The sequence below is a fragment of the Vanellus vanellus genome (assembly GCF_965231255.1).
Source record: "Vanellus vanellus genome assembly, chromosome: 2".
Taxonomy (NCBI): domain Eukaryota; kingdom Metazoa; phylum Chordata; class Aves; order Charadriiformes; family Charadriidae; genus Vanellus; species Vanellus vanellus.
This window is the reverse complement of record NC_138906.1, coordinates 91,037,039-91,057,805: the sequence shown is the minus strand read 5'-3', so window position 1 is coordinate 91,057,805 and position 20,767 is coordinate 91,037,039. Positions and strand designations below refer to the sequence as shown.

General features: G+C 47.8%; 1 protein-coding gene across 2 annotated transcripts; it reads right to left on the bottom strand.

Moving 5' to 3' along the window:
- Nucleotides 1-264: 264 nt before the first annotated feature.
- On the bottom strand, nt 265-8,699 carry SNRNP48 (small nuclear ribonucleoprotein U11/U12 subunit 48). 2 transcript variants are annotated; one of them, XM_082499465.1, is made up of 9 exons: nt 8,577-8,699; nt 8,368-8,481; nt 8,120-8,180; nt 7,157-7,231; nt 4,312-4,500; nt 3,250-3,371; nt 2,728-2,843; nt 1,480-1,644; nt 265-538 (listed from the first exon to the last, which is right to left on the bottom strand). In XM_082499465.1, the coding sequence occupies exons 1-9, from the start codon at nt 8,610-8,612 to the stop codon at nt 499-501; spliced, it is 918 nt and encodes a 305-aa protein (XP_082355591.1). In that variant the 5' UTR covers nt 8,613-8,699; the 3' UTR covers nt 265-498. The 2 variants fall into 2 exon arrangements, with proteins under 2 accessions (XP_082355591.1, XP_082355590.1); XM_082499464.1 differs by lacking the exon at nt 265-538 and adding an exon at nt 545-1,034.
- Nucleotides 8,700-20,767: the final 12,068 nt, after the last annotated feature.

Sequence of the window (20,767 nt, the reverse complement as noted above, 5' to 3'; positions counted from 1 at the left end):
GAGAACTCTGAAATCTGCCCTCTCACCTCTGGTACATGCTGTAACTGGGCAGTAAGTGCTGTCTTTGTCACCTCTGGGAGCAGTGTTCCAGAATGTCAGGTGGGAGGGAAGGAGGGGAACTCTCTTCACACCTTTTCAATTTGTAACTGATCCTAGACTCCAGGGATTAGCTTTGTGCTATATCCACTAACTATGGGCCACAAAGGCAAATTAGTACAGCCTCTCACAGATGTCATTCTTCAGCCTTGTCAGCCTAAATAGATGAGACCAATATAATTTATTAATAGATGCATTAGTGTTACAGATTTACACAGATTTATACTGCTTCCATCCTGACAAACCTTAACACTATTTCCTTTTCATCTCCAAGCACAGCTCTGATGCAAGACCAATATTGTGTACACAGCATTATAGTCCCTGGCGCAACAGCAGTAACAATAGTTCCTGTGCAAGTAATTTTTTGAACAGCTGACAAACAAAATAATCAGGTTCTTGTTTCTACTTTCTTCTTTTATGGCTGTGATACTTGTCTTCATCCCTGAAATGAAACCACAAACATTGTGTGGGCTGTTAGGCTCAGACTGACAGAATCTGAAGCAAAAAAATACACTTGGAAAAAGGAAAGCTGTCATTAAATGTAATCACGTCGTCTTCTAAGGAAAGAAAGTAAACTACTTTAAGACAGTTTATTTCCCATGCTGATTTAATCAAAGCCTTGTCAGGCAGTGCCGTAGTGACAATTAGTTTAGAATGAATGGCATCACTGTATAATGAAGCCAATTTTGAGACAAGCAATCATTGCCCATCCGTGCAGTTAGCTACAGCATTTCTTCCCTACACACTAGAGACAATGCAGCATTTCTTCTGCATGACAGCCTAAGTCTTTGCTCAAACACAGGTCCCACACGCCTACGGTCTTGCAGAAGCAAATGTGCCCTTGTTGATGGTATCAGAAAGTGTGGCTGAGATTTGTTTTCTTCTGTCTAAAAACGGGGCCAGGACTACTGAAGAGCAACAGCATTGTTTTGAAGCACCTACCATGGAAAAACTAGTCAAGCATGTATATACATATTAGTGAAACAAATAATCCTATTTATTAAGTCCTTAGAGCAGAAAACGGCATTAGACATGACAACCACACTTAGTTGGTTAAATAGACAATACATCCCCCTATGCATATGTTGATCAAGAAGTAAAATAAACTGCGACAGTACCGGTCTAATCCTGCAGCGTGCTGGTGAAAGTGTCACCTTTCAGATGTTAGAGTAAATTCTGAAGTCTGAATCACAGTTTATGATTTTACAGCACCTTTTGTTTTGTATTAGTAGCCTCATGCCACTGGCTTGTTATACTGTATATGAGATTAGCCTAGCTTTTTAATTGGACTGGATATTCTAATTCTTTACTCTGAATTCTCATGGACAATGGCTACAGCTGCCTGATGAGAAGCAGGAGTCAGCTGTCGCTATTTATGCTCACCTCTCTCTTTTTCTCCGAGAATCTCTGTCTTTGCCTCTTTCGCGACTCCTTTTTTGTTTATTTGGACTCCTGCTGGTCTCTCTCCTGTGTCTGGTGCGTTCAGTATCCTTACAGCTTCCTCCAGACTGCCGTGAGTCCACCGAAGCTGACCGTCTGTCTTCCCTTCTGAAAAAAAGGTTATTGATTTTATTTAATAAAAATTGTGTCACGGTCACTATTGTTTTCAGTACCAGATTTGTAATATAATGACCTACTAACGGTGTAAGACAGAGGACATCTTTTATTAAACCTATCTCCCTAAGAAATACAATACCTCCCAAAAGCGACCCGAAGTCTATGCTCTTATATGTGCACATCTCAGCACACTATTTAATCCAGTTATTTCTTACAAACACTGCCCCTCAGCCTTATCACCTCTGCTCATGAAACAGGAGACAGTAGGAAGAGTTTACTGTTTTGCTTTATTTAAATCCCTAACTCTTCAACCACCTGCCTTAAGCTGCTACCTACAGTTAGAGAATCCAGCATGCCTGATCTCCTGTACAGCCTTTTCATTCTCCTTCATTTTAATGCTGAAAACAAACACCCCGAGTGTCACCTTATAGTTTGTTTCAACACCATTGTCACCTCAAAGATCTCCTGAAGAAGCACAAATAGACTATCACTAGATCATGATTCCATTTTTATTTCAGCAACAAATGTTTGGAAGAGCATGCAGTGTTACTTGACACAGGAAGAAATACATATACATAAACCACACTCCCAGTTAGCACAGCAGCACTCACTAAATACGGGGATCCTTTACAGTTCTTTTCACTGTGAGTTATGAAAACCTTTTTTCTGAGGTATTTTATATCTACCATAGCTTTTCCTGTCATGTGGTAGGGAAGGGGAAGAAACTGCCTACTTGTATTTTCAAGTGTCCTTCTGTCCTCAGTTATCACATATATATGCATTTGGACACAGAGGGAGCACTATTCATTCCCCAGCTCTACCAGAAAGTACCTTTTCACCTGGATCACTTGCAGCTTACCTCCTTACCCCTGAAAGAAAGCTATTAATTCATTTTACCCATCCTTCATGCAGACAGAGCTTCTCAAGCAAGAGCTTAACAGAATTAGTATAAAATAAACTGTGCATACGCCTCAGCCAGGGTTGGTATACGTCCTATTAGAAAGAGGTAATAGGATAATGTTGCAGGCTGTCAGGCTTCTGCTATCCCTGAGGAATTTGCCAACTGTGACATACCTTCCTGAAGATTTTGACTTCCCTCCATCACATAGCTCTGCATTATCCAACCTATTCTCCTCCTGCCACTGATTGCTGAGTTCTTCCATATGCACACCAATCACATCCCGAATCACCTGGAAATTAAGATAAATTTAAAAAAAAAAAACAACAAGAAAAGCAGCATGTCATGATAGTGGCCTGAACTAACAAATAGACAGTAGAAGGTAAACATCCCCTCCCCCCCAAGCCCTATATATCAGCTGTTTGAATGGAAAGTCTTATTTGCAGAAACACGTATTTTGGCATAAATTTAAATAGGACCATTTTAGAAGAGACAGTCAACTATATCTTGCTGGAATTTTCACATTCAAAATTTAATAGTCAGAAATGCTCCTATTATTTGTAACTTGCTGCAACAAACCAAAAAAGCATTCCTCTGTAGTTTGTAACTGTAATAAGGCAGGGTACAAGAAGCGGGACAGACATTTTCTTTGTCTGAAAGGGTATATCATTGCGCAAAACACTATTTTCAGATCTCACCTCAGTGTAAGACTTCTTTGTTATATGAACGTTCTTAGCCCTGTATGACTGCCGCCGCCTTTTGTAGTCTCGCATTTCAGCCAGAATTTCAAGATGGGACTTCGGACCTTTCTGACTATCATCTAGCAAAAAAATGGAAGTAAACCAAATGGTCATTAGCAGGGCATTAGCACCTGCAGGTATGCAAGTCTGGTGCTTTAGTTAATAGAAGTCTGAAACATAAAATACATTGTGTTCTTTCTAAAGTTTCTCCAATATTTAGTAACTACTATCAATTTAGCACAAGCTTCCTCTACAGCCTGCTTGCTAGCTGTTTACACAAGACTAGAAAGCCACCAAGCAAATGCTGTTACGTGATCTCAGTCTCCTAATGGCGATCCAAATCAAGATAACAGGCTTGCAATTTGGTCAAACGCCTACAAAATATGGACCACGTTTTCAAAGCCAGTATTACAATAAGAGACAAAGATTGAGAAAGCCAGATCCTGTAAAACATTTACCTGTGTAGATGACAAACACTATCTCCTACCTCCTAGGCATAGCAGGGCCCATAGGACAACACAGATGCTTATGTTGCACTTGATATAGTTACAAACTGGCATGAGTCAACAGGGATCGGAGGCCTCAGTCCAATACACCCATTTGTATATTGCTCAAGAGCTCCATCGGACAACTGCCAACCTTTCTTGTTCAGCTTGTACTCTGAAGTGATCTTTAATCTCATCATCTCTTACAGCAAATACTGTTCCACGCAGCGCAGTAAGTCAGCAACATTAAGCAACCTGAAGTCAGTTGCAGCAAAGACAAAAGATCCATCCACTAAGATACACACAGTGCGTGTGCCAAGAGCACAGCATTGAGGCTTTCTCAAAAGGAAAACACCACAAAGGACACCAAACAAGTGTTTTCTGATGCCAGCTCTTCATTATGGCTTTTAAGAACAGTACGCTTTTCACAATAAAAATAGCACAAGCAATTCTGTTTGGCTTTCAACAAAACTCATCTAACTAAACAAAGTGGAAGTTCTGAGCCACAAATTCAACAACAGATCGTTCTTCAAACCTTGGGTGATTTTCGCTGCTAAATCCACAAAGAGATCACTGTCATTTTCTGTGATTTGGGATCTAGACCTCTGTTTCTTTGTTTCTTCAACAACATAATCATAAAGAGCAAGGCGATCAGCTTGAGTCAGGTCACAGGTGAAACGCTTGTGATTTTGAGGAACTTCTACAGGCAGTAATGAGTAAGATCCTGGAAGTTGAACAGACAGCTGTTATTAGTGAAACAGCATAATTATACAGGAAAACACTGAGAAGCTCAACAAACAACGCAGTAAACACCCACGCTGTTTCCATCCTTCCCCTATGTATCTGTAAGAAGTTGCATCCTTCTTAATTTCCAAAGATAAAAATTGCTCAAAGAAAAAGAAAAAACCAAAAGGCCCAAATCCCCCCCAAGCCCCATGCAGGCTGTATAACCTCTCCTGACTGGTTACACTGTTAATTACAGGTTTTTATGTGCTTTGAAGGGATCATACCAGGTTAGATCAAAAAGACACTTGGTATTGTCCCGTCAATTTCAGCTCTTGCCTTACAAGCTAAAGCAAGAAAGAGGAGGCTCTAACTTTTGGGTTTGTCTTACTCCTAAAATTTTCGGTAAAGTACTAGCTGCAAAATACCTGTTGTTCTGCCAACAAGAATGAAAGCTTCTAGGAGACTAGATAACAGCACTGTGCAAATCAGTCTCATTCACACTTTCTGTACAGAGCTTTTACAATAGACTGCCACAGGCATTGATAGCTAAAGGGGCTACAAAGGCACTTTCAAAATGCTCTAGATGATTAGTTCAGATAACCAAGTTTAAAGTTACGAAAATAAACGCACTGCCTGCACGCTCTTCTTTCCCTGAATGATCAGCCCTGTACTCACATTCCCATATTAAAACACATATCCTCCAAATAAACAATAAATCCATTCTCAATCCACTGCAACAGCAGCAAAGTGACTTCCCTAAAGATACAGGATAGGATATTGCCTGCAGAAAAGCATTTTACTCCGGAACATTCAAATTCCCAGCAAGCATTGACCTGACCTCCATAATCCTGCTCCCCACAACACAACCTTCCACCTGCAAGTCACAATCTCACACAGACAGAAGAGCCACCACATGAGACAGGGTGTGTGCAGGAGCCTTCACAACAGCAAAGCTACTGCTTTTCTAGATTATACAGCACTTAACGGAAGCTGGGCCAATCTTTCACACCCTGCTTTCACTAAAGGCACCAAAGAGGAAAAGGAGTCACAATACCTCTATGACGATAGACCTAAAATACAAGACTTCCTCATTACTGTACTTGGAACCTAAACCAGAACTTTTCTAATTCAATCTAACAGATTTAAACATGAACACTAGGATTTTATTTTTAAAATGCCCTGTTCCTACAGGGTCACGGAAGCCCATAAAAGTGCCCTAACAGTTATGTGCTTGTGATTTTACAAGAATTTCACAGCTTATGATTAAGACCAGTTTCCTGCCCTATTATATAGCTATTCTAATATTCTAAATATGGTTAGAATTTTTTAAAAGCAAAGAAAATTACTTCCTTTGATACCGTTAGTCAAAAGGCAATTTACAATGAAAGATGCTTTTGTTTCTGCTGCCAAAGTCTTTAAGTTAAACAAACAATTCCAAGTCAGTAAATCTTACAACAGGCCAAGATGCCACAATGAAAAGCACCCCAATACGGTTTTAGTGTTGTCTTCAGAGAAACGCAAGCTTGCAGTGAAAAATGGATAGCAAACACTGGCACCTAGTGGCTCACTGACGTATCTTTGCAATGCACCGCTTGATAAAGGGCTTATCTGTTTCTTCCCTACTTGGATATGCTTGTGTCAAATGAATGAGTTACCACTTCCCTCCAGCAGAAACACACCCAAGGTGCTCCGAAAACAGTGCCCATCACATGAAAGCTCCTTCCCGAGCAACTGTCTGTCGAGGCTCTATTTGCTATGCCACAAAAACAAAGACAACATGCTTGCCCGAGCAAGCACTGATGTATTTGACTATATTGAAAGTAGAACAAATGCACTTTTCCTTCTGCACGCATATGTTTACCAAACTAAAGGACTACAGACAGTAAATACTGTATCTTTCAGGCGCTGCAGTAATTTCCAAACCACATGCTGCAGCTCTACAGTGGTTTCTACGGGTAGCCCTGCTTTTCTACTGCCTTGGTTTGAACTCTCAAAGAGAAGCATAGCTCAGTCCTGGTCCCCAGACTGGTCACAAAACCCACTGAAAAATGAAACATAAAGGAACTGAGAGCAGTGGCAAAGGACAACATCATATTTGCAGATTTGTCAGCATATTTCTTATACAACTTTTTAGGACAGCCTAGAAACAATCCAACATAGTAGTACACGTGTTGTTTGGGTTTTGATCTGGGGAGTGGTGGACAAGCACATACAGCTCACATCTAGCAACTAATCCTTAAACAAAGGTTTACAAGAAGAACAAGGCTGGAGGCACCATTAGAAGAGTTTGGGCCACAAAGAGCAGAAGGATACTATCAGAAAATGCAGGCAGAAAGTAAAGTGTAGATAGTAGGATAGAAAGTGCAGGACTAGTGCTTTAAGCAATTCCCAAATTTTTGCAGTGTTGATTTTTCAGTCCTGAAGAGAACTAGAGGTGTGAGCACAATAGACTCAAATTCTCTCATCTAGTTGTCCTGAGTAGAGAAAGTAGTTATACTTCAAAATATACAAGGGGAGAAATATTAAAAATAAATAAATTTTAAAAACCTCATAGTAGTTCACAAGAGGAATGAAGGAAGCTTCGAGGGGGAAGACAAGAGCAGCTCTCCACATGAGAGCTGATGAAGTTGTCTCAGTATCTGCTTGCTACTTACCCTCGCTGTAGCCTGTACCTTCTTTTGCACTTTGAGCTCTAGCTTGCTTAACAATGTGAAACTGTAGATCTTTATCTGCAGACAGAAGAAAAAAAAAACACCACAAAACTTTTACATCAAGTACTTGGTAGGAGTAGTCTTTATATATGATGAGAGTTATGGTATGTTACAGAACATCATAGTTTTATTTATGCATAAGGGAATGTCTGAACTAAAAATATCATTTTAACTTATGCTATATTTGAACTAAGGGGAGAAAAAAAAAGCATTTCTGGATTACAGAGATATAGAAAAATTGATGTACGTATATTGCAAGTCTATTCTCTACCACTACTATATCCCCAAACTCTAGGGCCAGTTTTTCCACCTTATAAGCATGTGTTTTAATACACCGTCTGCACTTGATGGAAGAAGAATATAGAAAGAACCTGGAAAAAGTAACCTGAGAGGAATAAAAAGATCCTCCTTGGATTTGAAGATGAAAACAGCCAAGTGACCCACAGAGCAGCATCACGCAGCGACACAAGTGTAACAAGGGTAAATGAAGGCAAAGTAAAACAGTGAGAAAATAAACCTATTGGTGGAAACACTCAGGGTTTTTCTTAGGAGGCCTTGGAGAGTTTACAGCTGACAAGGCAGCAGGGTGTGCTACCGTGAGGACCCAGGCTCTGCCCCATGGGGTCTGCCCTCAGCCCCATCCTCTGCCCCCCCCCCCCCCCCCCAGGGATCCTCCCCCAGCCCCATCCTCTGCACCCCCGGTGGTCTCCTCTCAGCCCCTCATCGTCTATCCCCTCCGGGTATTTCCCCTCAGTCCCTCACCCCTCTGCACCTCCCCAGAGGTGTCCCCTCAGCCTCATCCTCTGCCCCCCACCGGGTCTCCCCTCACCGCCAGTTGACCCCCACCCCTACCCCCCCCGGGGATCGCGGAGGGCCACGTCAGGAAAAGCCCCCTCCGCCTCTCACCCATGGCGACGCTGGGAACCTTCAGGTTTTCGTAGAAAAAGCGGCAGTCGTACATCTCCGCCTGCAGGACCAAGCGCCTCAGTCAAGGCCCTGGGGCTGCCCCCCGGCCAGCGGGGACCCCTCAGGCCGCTGCCGCCCGCTCAGCCGGGCAGGCGACACCCCCGGGGCAGAAGCGCCAGCCCCGCGCCCCCGTACCCGCCCCCCCCCCCAGGCCGTGTGACTCGCCCGGGGCCGGCCCGGGCGCCCACCTCCTCCTCGGCGGAGTAGCCCATCTTGCGGAGCCGGCAGGAGGCGGCGTGCTTCTCCAGCGACGCCCGGGGGACGCGGTGATGGACGTCGTAGGGGCACGGCACCCTCTCCACCTGCCGGCGGGATATGGATCAGCACGCCCCGCCGCCACCCCATTCCCCATCGCTCCCCCCGCCCCTCCTCCCCGGTGGAGCACCCACCGCCTTACCGGGTCCCCGAGCCACACCGCGCAGGGAGCCGCCATTGTGGGGCGGACGGGGAGGCCGCCGGGACCCCGTGACCGGGGGTGGGTGGAGCCGGCGCCATCTTTACTGAGGGCGCACCGGCGCCATCTTGCCCGGCGGCCGGTCACCGGGGGACCGGAGGACACGCTGGTTACGCCTGCCCCGCTCCTTCTTAACGCGGGAAAGGGCTGCAGCAACCCCGGCGGGAAACCCGAAAATTGAGCCGGGGCAAGGAGGCGGCGCGGGGCGCGCTGCTCGCCCGCCCACCCTCACCGGCGGGTCCCGTGGCCGGCACCGGGGTCCGCAGCGCGGTCAGCAGGGGAGAGGGCGCCGCCCGCCGGCGGGAGGGCGCAGCGGCGGCACGGGGAAGCCGCGGCTCCCGCCGCCCTCTGGGGGGGCGGGGCCGCCGCGGATAGGGGGGAGCCCGGGCGCGGTGCCGCGCCGTCCGCGAAGCCGTGCTGCGGGGACGTGCCCCGTCTCTGAGGGGGGCAGCCGTGCGGCGGGCACCGGCAGCAGCGGGTTGCCCAGCCCGGGCCGGGGCCGGCAGCCTGAGGAAAGCGCCCGCCGCCGGAGCCCGGGCCTCAGCAGCGGCGGGCAGCGCGCAGGCCTGGGTGCGGGGCCTGCCCCGCGCCGTGCGGCCTCTCTGGGGAAGAGGAGCGTGGCGGCAGCGGTTTTGTCCGTGAGGGCGCTGGTGCCTCCCTGCTGCCTCTTGGGCTTGGCGCCATGAAGGAGCAAAGCCAAGGCCGAGGGCCCACCTGCTTTTTCTTGGCGAGACGTAGGCCTGAGCTGCTCGCCGGCTTTAGCGAGGGGCCAGCTTCTTTTCTCGGCGCGGGGGGGTGCCTACCTGGGCGCTGCGGAGTGGCGGCCAGCCCCCGCCAGCACAGGCCCGTTAGCGCCGGGGCAGGAGGAACATCGGCCTCTTCAAGGCCGTCAAGCCCCTGATGCCCGTTGCTCTCTTGCCGCTCCAGGAGCGGGGTGTGAGCTGGCAGCCCCTCCGGCAGCCTGCCTGCCACTGCGTGCTACATGAGGGGATCCATACGGAGCACCCCGCCACGGTGTGGGGCCGGGTTGCGTGGGTCTCCCCAGCACAGGAAGCGCAGGTGGGTGCAGGAGGCAGCTGCATGGCTGCAGCATATCCCAGGGAGTCCTGCCCGCTTGTGGCAGCGTGCTTCCCCCCCCCCCCCCCCCCCCTTTCTTGCCGGCTCCTGCTACAGCCATCACTGTCAGTGGGAGTTGTGATGGGTTGTACCTGGACTTTGGGGGATGAATGGCAACATAGCCAAACACTGTCTGGAATAGGCACGCAGATGCCTCGCTGCTATGCAAATATGGCTATAGGTCAGTCATCTTACTCTATAAATAGTGGACACCCCAGGGCCTGTTGAGCTGTCCTGCAGGGCAGCGGGCTGTACACCAGGATCTCCCCTTGAGTAGGGTTGTTACTCCTCTAGGTTAAGAGATTGCTTATCACAACAGATCCTTGGTACATGGTTAATAGCATGCTAAACTTTGAAATCTTAGCTAAATGATGTATAGGATTGATTGTGCATATACAATCCTTTAGACATAAACCATTGACCAAGTCTGGGACTAGGATTGGATCCAGCCGCACCCAGGCTCCTCTCTGAGCAAGGGGGTCCTCTCTGAACGTCAGGACTCGACAGGAAGATCTCACTGACCCTGTCCTCTATGCAGTAAATAATCAAGTGTGCCTTGCCATCGAATCTTGTTAAAACACTGTCACATTTACTATCACACTTTTGTTAAAAGGTGGTTTTATAACAATAAATATTTCACTGCTGTTCTCTTACAAGTGAAGTAAATCACTCCCTCTGTGACACCACTACCTGGCCAAAATTAGGAGAGCCTTCCCCTAGAGGCTGAGGGAGCATCAGGATTCAATAAGACTGTAACTTAGGAAAGAATGCCTGTCCTAAGGAATAGATTTCACATGATTGACGTTTGTACTTGCCTATTTTTGTCATCGATGAGAAAAGCACGTATGACTAGAAGGAAGAGTGGGTTTAACAAGGCGGGGGGGGGGGAGGCAACATGACAGATGTAGCTGCCAGAATGACTCTTGTACATCTGTTTTCGTTAGCAGATTACAGCCCTTTCCTGCACAGTGAATTTGAGACTCAGCTGGGATTTTAGCCCTTTGAGAGATTTGCTGCCTGTAGCTATGCTTGCCTGAGGGTCTTTGACTTCATACGATATAGAGTACTTTTAGTGGAAGACTTCCCAGCTGCCCTTGCGATTTTGTTTATGCTGTACTAGAATATGGCCATGAACATTAGCACATTTTATCAAAAGAGAAATAAGAACAGCTGGGCAAAATTGTTCTGACCATCTCCACTGGAAAATACCATTTCTTCGAAATTACAAAAGCCAAGTTTGACAAAGTACCCAAGCAGGTTTTTTTTTAAGAGTAAACAACTTTTTGATTTTGGACACTTATAAATTAAATTTATAGTTAAAGAATCACATTCAGAATAGATGTCTTGCTCTACTAAACAATATTTTGAATGATTCAAAATGATCTTGTTTGTTTTTTTTTCCTTAAAAAAAACCCAGTTCCCGGGATCATGAAACAATCCAAAAATACTGTCTCTTTTGTCTCTTTTCCTTTTTTTTTTTTTTTTCTGGCCTTTATGGATTTGGGGAAATGCCTGAGAAACAAACCACCACGAGGAATGTTTTCCTTTCTAGAACTCTGGGAGAAGGCTATGTCCTGTGATGCAGTACATCAGTTAGGAGGCAGCTCGTGCTAGGAAGTCTGTGCTCCCAACATGCAGGTAACATTACAGCTCACCCACGCTGGGCAGCAGAGACGTGCCTTCACTAATCAAAATCAGGCTGCCATGTGGAGACCGAGGGCTCAGCAGAGGGTGTCTAGGTCACTGTCCGGGACCCAGAGAGACATACCCACAGTGCTGGAGCTCTGGAGAGGAGCCCGAGTATGGCCTGGCCCCTTTGCAGAGCTGCAGCGCTGAGCATGCCAGTAGTGTGGTGTTTTTCTAGAGGCTCTTTCTGGGCAGTGTTTATCTTGGGAGAACGTCTCTGTGGGAACCAGCCCCACATATCCTCACAGTGCAGCAGAACGGTCCTGAACTGCAGGGTGGGCAGAAGGCACAACAGGGAATTAGTGTGTGTGTTATGCCAACATAAAGACCATACAGCACTCCTGGAGAACTCCTTATACAAACCACCTTGTGTCCTCCTCCAGATGGAATTTATACTGCTAGATAATCCAGCTGTTGGCACATTGGGGACCACCTAGCTTGGGACCATACCCTGAGGCAGGAACCTTAACACAGATTCAGTGATCCCAACCCAGCAAAGCTACTTGGTGCCCCCTTAGAGGGCCAGGCTGAAACCATGCGGAAAACACACTGCTCTTATGGTCCAAACCAGGTGTCCACCAGCAGCGGGACGCTCAACCTGAGCAACAAAACCCTTCTCCACACAGATCGCATGGGGAGGAACATCCCTCACCCACATCTTGTATTTGTTTTTTTCCTTCGGTGATAACAATGCCTTGCAGGCTTCCTGCAGCCACATATTTATTTATTTAGAAGTATATTGACTCCTTGAATAAAATGAAATTTTCTCTAATGTGGAAGAGAAGACCGTTTTCATATTTAGCATTCCTTCTATTCATTAGATACAAAACATTACTTAGAGTTGTATTGCATTCAGAGTTCCTCTTGGAAACGAGCAAAAAAATTATGAAAGCGCAGATTATTCATTCTTTTAAATGTGCATCTGGTAAAGATACAGAAAATAAGCTTTATAACAGCTTTCTTAGGTCTTACCATGTTTGGCATGTGCATTTCTGGATGGGGAAAGGGCCAGGGAGCAGGGGAAAGCAAGGTGAAGGATGAGAAGAAACTTCTTGGGACTACTCAAAACCCAAAATCTAAACAGCCTGGCTTATGACCCAAGACAGCCTGTGCAGGCCTGGCAGGCAACAGGGGATTACTGCCCCAGGGTGTACGCCATGCAGAAACCGCCTCATCCCCAGGGGGGCTGAAACCACAACTGGTTCGTTAACGCTCACCCTGCAGAAACAGGGGATGTTGAGCAGGGAGGTGGAGGGTCCCAGCGCCCCGGAGGTGAGCTTGACTGTGCTCATCTTAGAGCAGCTCTGCCATTTTGCCTTTGTAGTGAAACTGCCTCTTCTCCCTTGCCCCTGGAGCTCACGTCAAACTCACTTTCTCCAGGGAAGGAGATGTGGTATCTAGGCTGATAGCATAGGCATCACTCAGCAAAAAGTACTGAACTAGAGAGAGATTTTATAAAGATGAAGCACACAGACACTTGAATTCCAATTTTTTGTCATTGCTGCTATTACTCCCTGCTATCTCAGACTTCAGCTAAGATGCCACGCTTAACATCTGTAGCACAGGTTCAGCTGAATCAGCTTCGTTATCTACAGGGACAGGAGGTGAATTTTTCTAGCACATGTGAATCAATTTATAGAAATATTCTTCATGGCCCAGGCAGATTTTTCAAAATTCTCTTCACCAGACCCCTGACCAGAGTTTCATTTTCATCACTTGCTCTCTCTGTTCTAGTTTTGTTGCCCTTCCATCTTGTCCCAAATTGCTGGTGTGGAGCAGTACAGGTGCTGACGGCAACCAGAGAAGTCAGATGCTTGCTCAGACCTCACTGGTTCCTCTGCTAGGGCAATGGAGCCGATTTGTTCCTTCAGTTGCATACCACTCAGAGCATGCTGCAGGTCCTTGGCTCCTGGATCCTGACGCTTCTTCTTTCGTAGTTTAGTCCAGTTCACAATTACAGCCTAAGGTGTATTTTACAAACTGCAGTACACTGGACACTCCCAGACTGATTCACAGGTGGCAACTCTAGTATCTGTTAATGCCTTATTGATTCCTCTTTCTGTATCTCCACGTGATCTCTTGGTGATTCATCAGATTTAGATCAATTTATCAGGTCAGTATCATCCTTATCTTTAAAGATAAAGCAATTGAAAGCTTGGTGTTGCCCCCACGTGCCAGATTCGCATGGAAGCTACATAACCATCTGGCTTAAACATAGTGACAAGACGTATCGCTGCAGGAATATTGATGGAAAACATTCTCACTTGACAGAGCTGGGAATCCACCATTAAACAGCCAGAAGTAAATCCAACGTGTGGTTTTGGGCTTGCATGGAAAAACCCCTACCGCTTCACCATCGCTACACTGCGATCCTTGATTCTTTGCCTGCTCCCTCTGCCCTTCCTTTGCTCTGACCTTTCTGACCAGGCAATGCCTACCACTGCTCGGAGCCAAGGTTCCTCACCTGCTTTTTCCTCCTGGGCTGCTAATGGCCTGGCGGGCACAGTCTGGCATCCACATTCAGCATGTTCATTTATTTAACAGCCTAATTCCTGCGAAGAACGAGAGCCTCTTCCACGCTTTTTGTTACAAGCACTGCCGAGATGCAAACCAACTAAACCAAAAATGTGGCCAGGACTCTGTAACTGTGGAAACCAGCAACCTGTGGCTAGTGACTTGGCCCTCGCTTGTGCTGAGCTGTGCCAGTGCCCTGTGCGCCGCAGGCGTGGAGACCCTTCAGCACGGGGCTGCTCGTGCTCTTTGCCAGGGAGCCCAGAGGAGCCTGCGGTTTTCTTTTAAAAGCACACTATTGATGTCCAATTGATGTCTGCTTGAAATTAAGAGGTAAGAATTTACTCATCTGCTTGCTGTTTCCGTCTCCCTGGGGAGTCTTTATAGCTCTGTGCTTGACGTGAGGCTGTGCAATCCATCCCAGCCCGCAGCGGCAGCATCTCACCTGGAGGTAGCTGCCTGCTAGCGAGCATGGGCTGAGCAAGAGCCCAGCCTGCGCAGAGCCCCACATTGCCCCGCAAGCTGCTGACCGGGGCTGCAAAGCCACCGCTGAGGTCAGCCGGGTGATGCTGACGAAGAGGGAGTCCAACATCAGGTGTAACCCAGTATAGATGTGCACCCCCACTGGCAATACCCACAAGTATTCCCAATTGCACGTAGCCTCAGGCTGCAGCCCCAAAGGCACCGGCACGAGGGCAGACGTCGCAGGTTTGGGAGAGGTGTGAGGGCAGCTGGGGCCTCCTCTGTCAATGCCACAGACCGGGATTTTAGAAGGTGCTGTTTGCATTCCTCGGAGGTGGCCACTTACCAGTGCTGTTTCTCTAGGAAGGTCGGAGAGCAGGGTCTGAGCGCACAGAGGACAGCAGAGGTGCCAATAACATGTGGCCACCTCCAAAAAGATAAGCTTTACCGTCTCTGCTTCATTTTCCACAATAACAGGTCCCCACCCCAGAGCAAGAGCTAATGAATTAAGTATTTGTTAATTTGTTATGTGGCTGAAAGGTGTTACCTAAATGACATTTCCCTCCCTCTGTGAATGCATCTCAGGCTACAGCAGCAGATGAATGCTGCTCCGTGTGTCGCCGCCCCAGCTTTCTGCCAGGCTTTTATCCTTGGGTGGCTGTTGTCCCTGCCTGGCGTGCATTAATAGGATTGTATTTCCTGAGCGTGGGGAACTTGCCCAGCTGATCACCCGCCAAAGATCAGATGGAGCGGGCCATCCCCTTGCTCCCCACCCTACCCTTTGTCAACAGGACACATGGAGGTGCCTTCCAGGGAGAGACACCATCCTACCTTTTGTGCCACCTGCAACCTCTGAAGCACCTCCCGCTGCCCAGCAAGCCATCTGAGTCCCAGTCCTGCATCCCCGCGCCACAGCCAGCTGGAGCCCTTCCACACTCCAGCAGATGAACTGCCACACGGGGCAAGGCAATGAGGAGCCAAAACAGCACAGACCTTACAGCACTCTCAGCGCTTACACCGCTTCAAAAGCTTTGGAGCAACACAGAAGTCATGTGTCAACTGCATGTTTCAGCTGGTGCTAACATCCCCCTTGCATTTGCCGTGTGGGCACGTCTGAAGTGTGCCCCACTCTGTGCTGGTACAGGGGACGCCAGCCCCAGTCCCTGGGGGATCTTTGCCTGTGTGGGGCCAGCAGGCGATATCTGGACACAGACGGATCGAGCCGCCTGCTTTTGCTGCGTCTGCAGACTTGTACAGCTTTAGAGGTCGCTTTGAAAACGTGGCCCGTCCTGTTCAGCGCTATTAGTGCAGTGAATAATGATAGCTGTCCCCAGGTATTGCCATTTCTCCTCATAAGGGTGTGTGAAACAAGCAATATTACTTTAACCTGAAGCAACATTTCAAAGGAAGTCCACGGGAAGGAGAAACTTACTCACCCGCAACACTCTCTTTGGAAACAAGAGTCGGCAGATGCAATGACAAGCCAGGTTTTATAACAAGCTTAATATTCTGGGTGTGGATTTGCAAGCACTGCCTACGAGCATCCTTCCTCTCGCAGGAGGATTAACACAGGGGATTACAGATGCCCTTTGAAGAGACTGGCGTGTGCTTGGATGGTCACACCATCTCAGGCTTCCCAAGTGTGTGGGGGCAGGGAGAAGGAGAAAGCGAACGCAGGGGAGAAACAGAGATCCTGCTTCGCAATTGCCAATGGGGAAAACACAGTATGGCTTTAGCTCTCACAGGCACTCATAATTCAAGATCACCGTATTTGCTGAGCTTATCAGTGATGGGATTTTGTCAGGCTCAGCACAAAAATTGCACTCCAACGGCATCGCGTTTGGAAGCTCGACCTCTTGGCTGAGACACAAAATGCAAGTGCTGCTTGCTTGTGGTCAGAAATGGTCCTCAGGTACTTGTCTGTGCCTGAATTAGTGTCAAACTCCTCATCTTGGCCGGTTTCTCTTGACTCTACACACACACACGAGCCATTACAAGCTTGTAGTTAAAGTACTGTGCTCACCACACACATGCTGTGGTCTCCACTTCCCTCTGTTCCTTGGTGCAGGCTTCTTTCCATTCTCTGTTACTTCTTTGCAGGCTTTCCCCCATTTCCTCCCCAGTCAGACCCATGGATTTGTGGCCATCCACACCTCTTCAGTGTCCCCACCCATCACGTCAGTAGCTGCGTGGTCCCATGTCTTTCCGATTCGGTTCACTGACGTTCAAAATCTTCACCGAGAAGCAGGAGCTGCTCCAATGTGCTCTTACAATATGACCTCCAAACAAGAAACGTTCCCCAGCCAAGCAAAACCCCCCCGTTTTGCTCAGCCTGTCATTATTTCTGCAGTTCTGAACCATCCCCCAGCACAGGCTTTGTCTCGCACACCAAGGCGCAGCCTCACAAAATGAGCAGTGCCCTGACTGCAGGGCAAAGGAAAAGCACCCACCGTCACCCGCTTCCTCGGGTGCCTCTTCCATCCCAGCACACGCAGCACCCCTGCACGTGCTTCCCTGCAAGTGCGCGTGAAGAAAAAGGTTATTTTCTTTTATTTAACCATTGTTTACTCCACTTTGCAGACACTCAGAACCTCACATGTGCTGTGCTTCATGCCTGTCAAATGCACTGTGCAGTGAAGTGTCTCGCCTCAGATACATCTCTCACCCACCACAGAAGCAGCAATTTAGAAACGCTAATAGGGCGTATCTTAAGATAACAGCTCCATTCACATCAGCAAAAGCACATCCATAATCAATCCAGGGTCCATCCGATACAAGCACACAGTCCTAAGCCGTGTTAAAAGAGCTGCTTTAAAACTACATCATTTAAGCCACGAATTCGGATGTAGGAAAAAGCCGGATTTGCCGCTGAGGGCCCACGGGCGGTGCTGCAGCCTCTCACACCTGCGACACGCACGGAGGAGAGCGGGTGGGTGGCACATTGTACTGGTGCGTCCTGTATGTGGCGATGCCCCGGCAGAATGAGCTGAATGAAGATGTGACGCACGCGGCTGTGAATTACAAAACTATCCGTAAGGCTGCCGGGCAGCAGGATTACTCTGGTCTATTCCTGGCTCCAGCGGCAGAGTCTTAATGGGCACAGCCATGATTATGAGCAGGATAAGCAAGAGCCCACAGCTGGAAGGGCTTCCTCTAAGAAATCTCTGTGTCTGCCTCAGGGGGGATTTGGAGCTATGCTGCAAGCCACACCTCCTATCCCAAACCCAGCAGGGACTCCCTTCTTCCTCAAGTAAGAGGAAGGATTTTTGCATGTCTTACAGGAATGGAGATGCAGCCAGGGGAGTCAGGATATCTAAACTCAGTCTTGCTTTTCCTACGGTATAGGTGGCTTCATAGGAAACCAGAAGTCGGGTAGAAACACTGATTTAAACCAGATACTTGTGCAAGGTATAGTAGTGTTGTCTCTGCTCTTAAGTTCCTGTCATGGTTTAGGCCAAATCAGCTACTGGGGACCTGGGGAACCCCAGATGGGACCGACAGATGCTCCTCTCTACCCCTCTTCAAAGAGAAAGGCAGAGGAGGAAAAGAGACTTATGAGTTTAGAAGGAACTAAACTATTTTAATGAAATATTAATAATAAAATAAAAAGAAATAATGAAAAATATATACAAAACCGTATCAAGCTCCCAAGATGACAATCAAGACACTGGCTGGCACTGGGGCAGTCCCAGTCTGGACTCAGTGACTGATGGGAACTGGATTCTGGATCTGAATTCAGGATCAGGATCACAGGCAGACGAACAGAGTCCTCCTCAGACGTCGGCCATTGAAGGAAGAGCCCTGACCCTTTGATCCCTCAGCTTTTATACTGAGCATGAGGCAGATGGGATGGAATACCCTGTTGGTCAGTTTTGGGTCACCTATCCTGTCCGCTCCTCCCTGCAGGTGGGACCCCTCTGTGCTTTTCCTCTTCTGACCCTCCAACGGGGCAAATAAAGTTGGTTGGCCTTGGCTGTTATAGCCATAAGTATAAGCAGGAGCCTCTCTGCATGCCATGCCTGGGCATCAGCTATAAACAATTGGTCTTATCACTCAGAGAGTGAACACTGTCTGCACAATATGCTGTTCATTTCAGTAGTTAGAAGAGGCCCAGCTAAGAAGCGAAGTTACTAAACAAAATTGGTTCTGTTTTACTTCAAACCAGGACAATTCCTCACTCAGTATTGGGAAAAAAAGCAACTGGCACCATGTACTATGGAAAAATGCGAGAACCTGTGAACCAGGCTGGTTTTTTTTTTTGGCTGCAGACATAATCCCAGTGCTGAAGATTCAGGATCCTGTTCCCTGATAACTGGGACCCCCTGGTTCCTTGTGGGATTGCTCAGGGGCAACCAGCCGGGTGGCAGCTGCAGGGCCGGAGGCAGAGAAGAGCTCCTTCACCACCTCCTCACTCTCCTCGCCTTGGGATCAGTAGGGGCAGCAGTGCAGCAAGTTGTAAACACACAGTTACTAAAAAAAAAGCCTTAGCTGTGGCTCCTCTTGCTTACAGAAAACAAGCCTGATTAAGGGGGTCGGTGCTGGTTTTTACCACCAGATCCCTGCAGAGCAGAAGCACGCTTCAGGTTGCACCCAGGTTTTGTCACTGCTCACGACCTGGTCATGCTGATAAACGAGAAGGCCGCCACCATTTTACCCCAGTAAGTGATACTTAGCATAAGAGCCAAAAGCCAATCGATCCTTTCTTAGAAATCTCAACTGCCCATGGCAGCTGCAAAGCTAAAAAGCATCTGGTACCAACGCTGTTCCTGGAAAGGGGGCAGTGGGACTGGCCAAGCACCTCAGGAAGCTTTGACAGAGAAGTGGTTTGTGTTAAACACAGAGAGGGGAAGAGCAGGGGGACGGAAGTTTTGGGACAGGGACAGCCCTGGAAAGCCTGACAGCAGGTTGGGCTATGGAAGCTGCTGCGGAGCCCCCCAGCACCAGCTGCAGGCACAGGGCCACCAAGGGAGGTGCTGCCTCTCCTCAAACAGAACATCCACGGCTTTGTCTTGCAGCCCTGGCTCTTCTTTGTGGCATCCCTGCCTGTTGCAGGAAGTGGTGGGGGGAATCTCACTGCCTGGTAGAGGCGCAGCGACAGGGATGCGGTGATATTTCAGTAATGAAACAGTTGCACAAGCACTTTCCTTACCTTCTGGAGGGGTCTGGTGCCTTTCCATCACCAGAGGTAGCTCTCAAACTTATCCCGGTGGAAACCTGCAGCACATCTTTCACCCTGCCTTTCCGCATTTTATCTGGGGGTTTTCTTTCCCAACCCCACGAAGGACCTCGGAAACCTTCCCTTTCCCACCAGCACTCTCCTCTCGCTTGTCCACCGTCTTGGGGGCCCAGCACAGGCTCCAGGAGCAGACAAGGATGGCTGAGGCCAGGGCTACAGGCAGGTACCCACAGTCTGTCTGCAAGAGGGTGAGCAGGAGAGATGTAGCAGCTCTCCCAAGCCCCCTGCCAAGGGGGTCCCCAGCCAACCCGAGCCACACAGTGCCCTACTCCCAGCCAAAATGGAAATGCTTCCAGGCTGACATTTGCATTTTGCCTGCGTTTTTCCTCTCTGGGGCTATGAAATAGAGATACGAGAAAATTTCAACCGGAGGAGCTTCTGCCAAACTCAGACCAAAGGCAGAACGGCTGCGCACAGGCAAATCCCACAGCAGTAACGTGCCATGAGCAATTCCACAAAAACTCCGTTTCCTGCAGCCAGCGAGTGGACTTTTTGTGCTTTGAAAATTAACACCTCAAATTAAGATCACTCCTGTGCTTGTCAATGGTTTGGCCTACTGCAACACTATTACAGACAACACAGAGGATATTAGAACTTGCCAGCTATTCCTTCATCTTTTTTTTTTTTTCTCTTCACTTTGAAACATGAATTGTTTAAAGCCCAGAGGATTTTGCAGAACTCTGTTCATTATGTCAAAATGACAATGGAAGCCAGGCAAAGTTCCTTCAGCTTGGCATTGCTCTTCCGTTTCTGAACTATTGCTTCTAAAAATCTTCCCCACAGTAGCAATTCCCCAGTCCAGCATTATCTAGCTCTTGCTCACAGTCTGAAATTATAAAAATGCCCCCCAAATTCCCAGAAACAAAACAGGCCTCCAGGTTCATTTGTCTGGAGATATATTTCAAGAGGCCCCTAGGATTTTTCTAATATCTTTTAATTTCCCTTATACTTCTCCAGCCTCACTCATGACCTGTACTAGTTGGAAGCCAGAGATTTTTAAATTAAAGAGAAACTCCCCAAAGAAATGAGGCAGGTGGGGTTTTCTATATTATACACACATATATAAGGTATGTTTATGAATTATATTATTTATGTATATATTTTAAAGGTCAGAGTGTATATA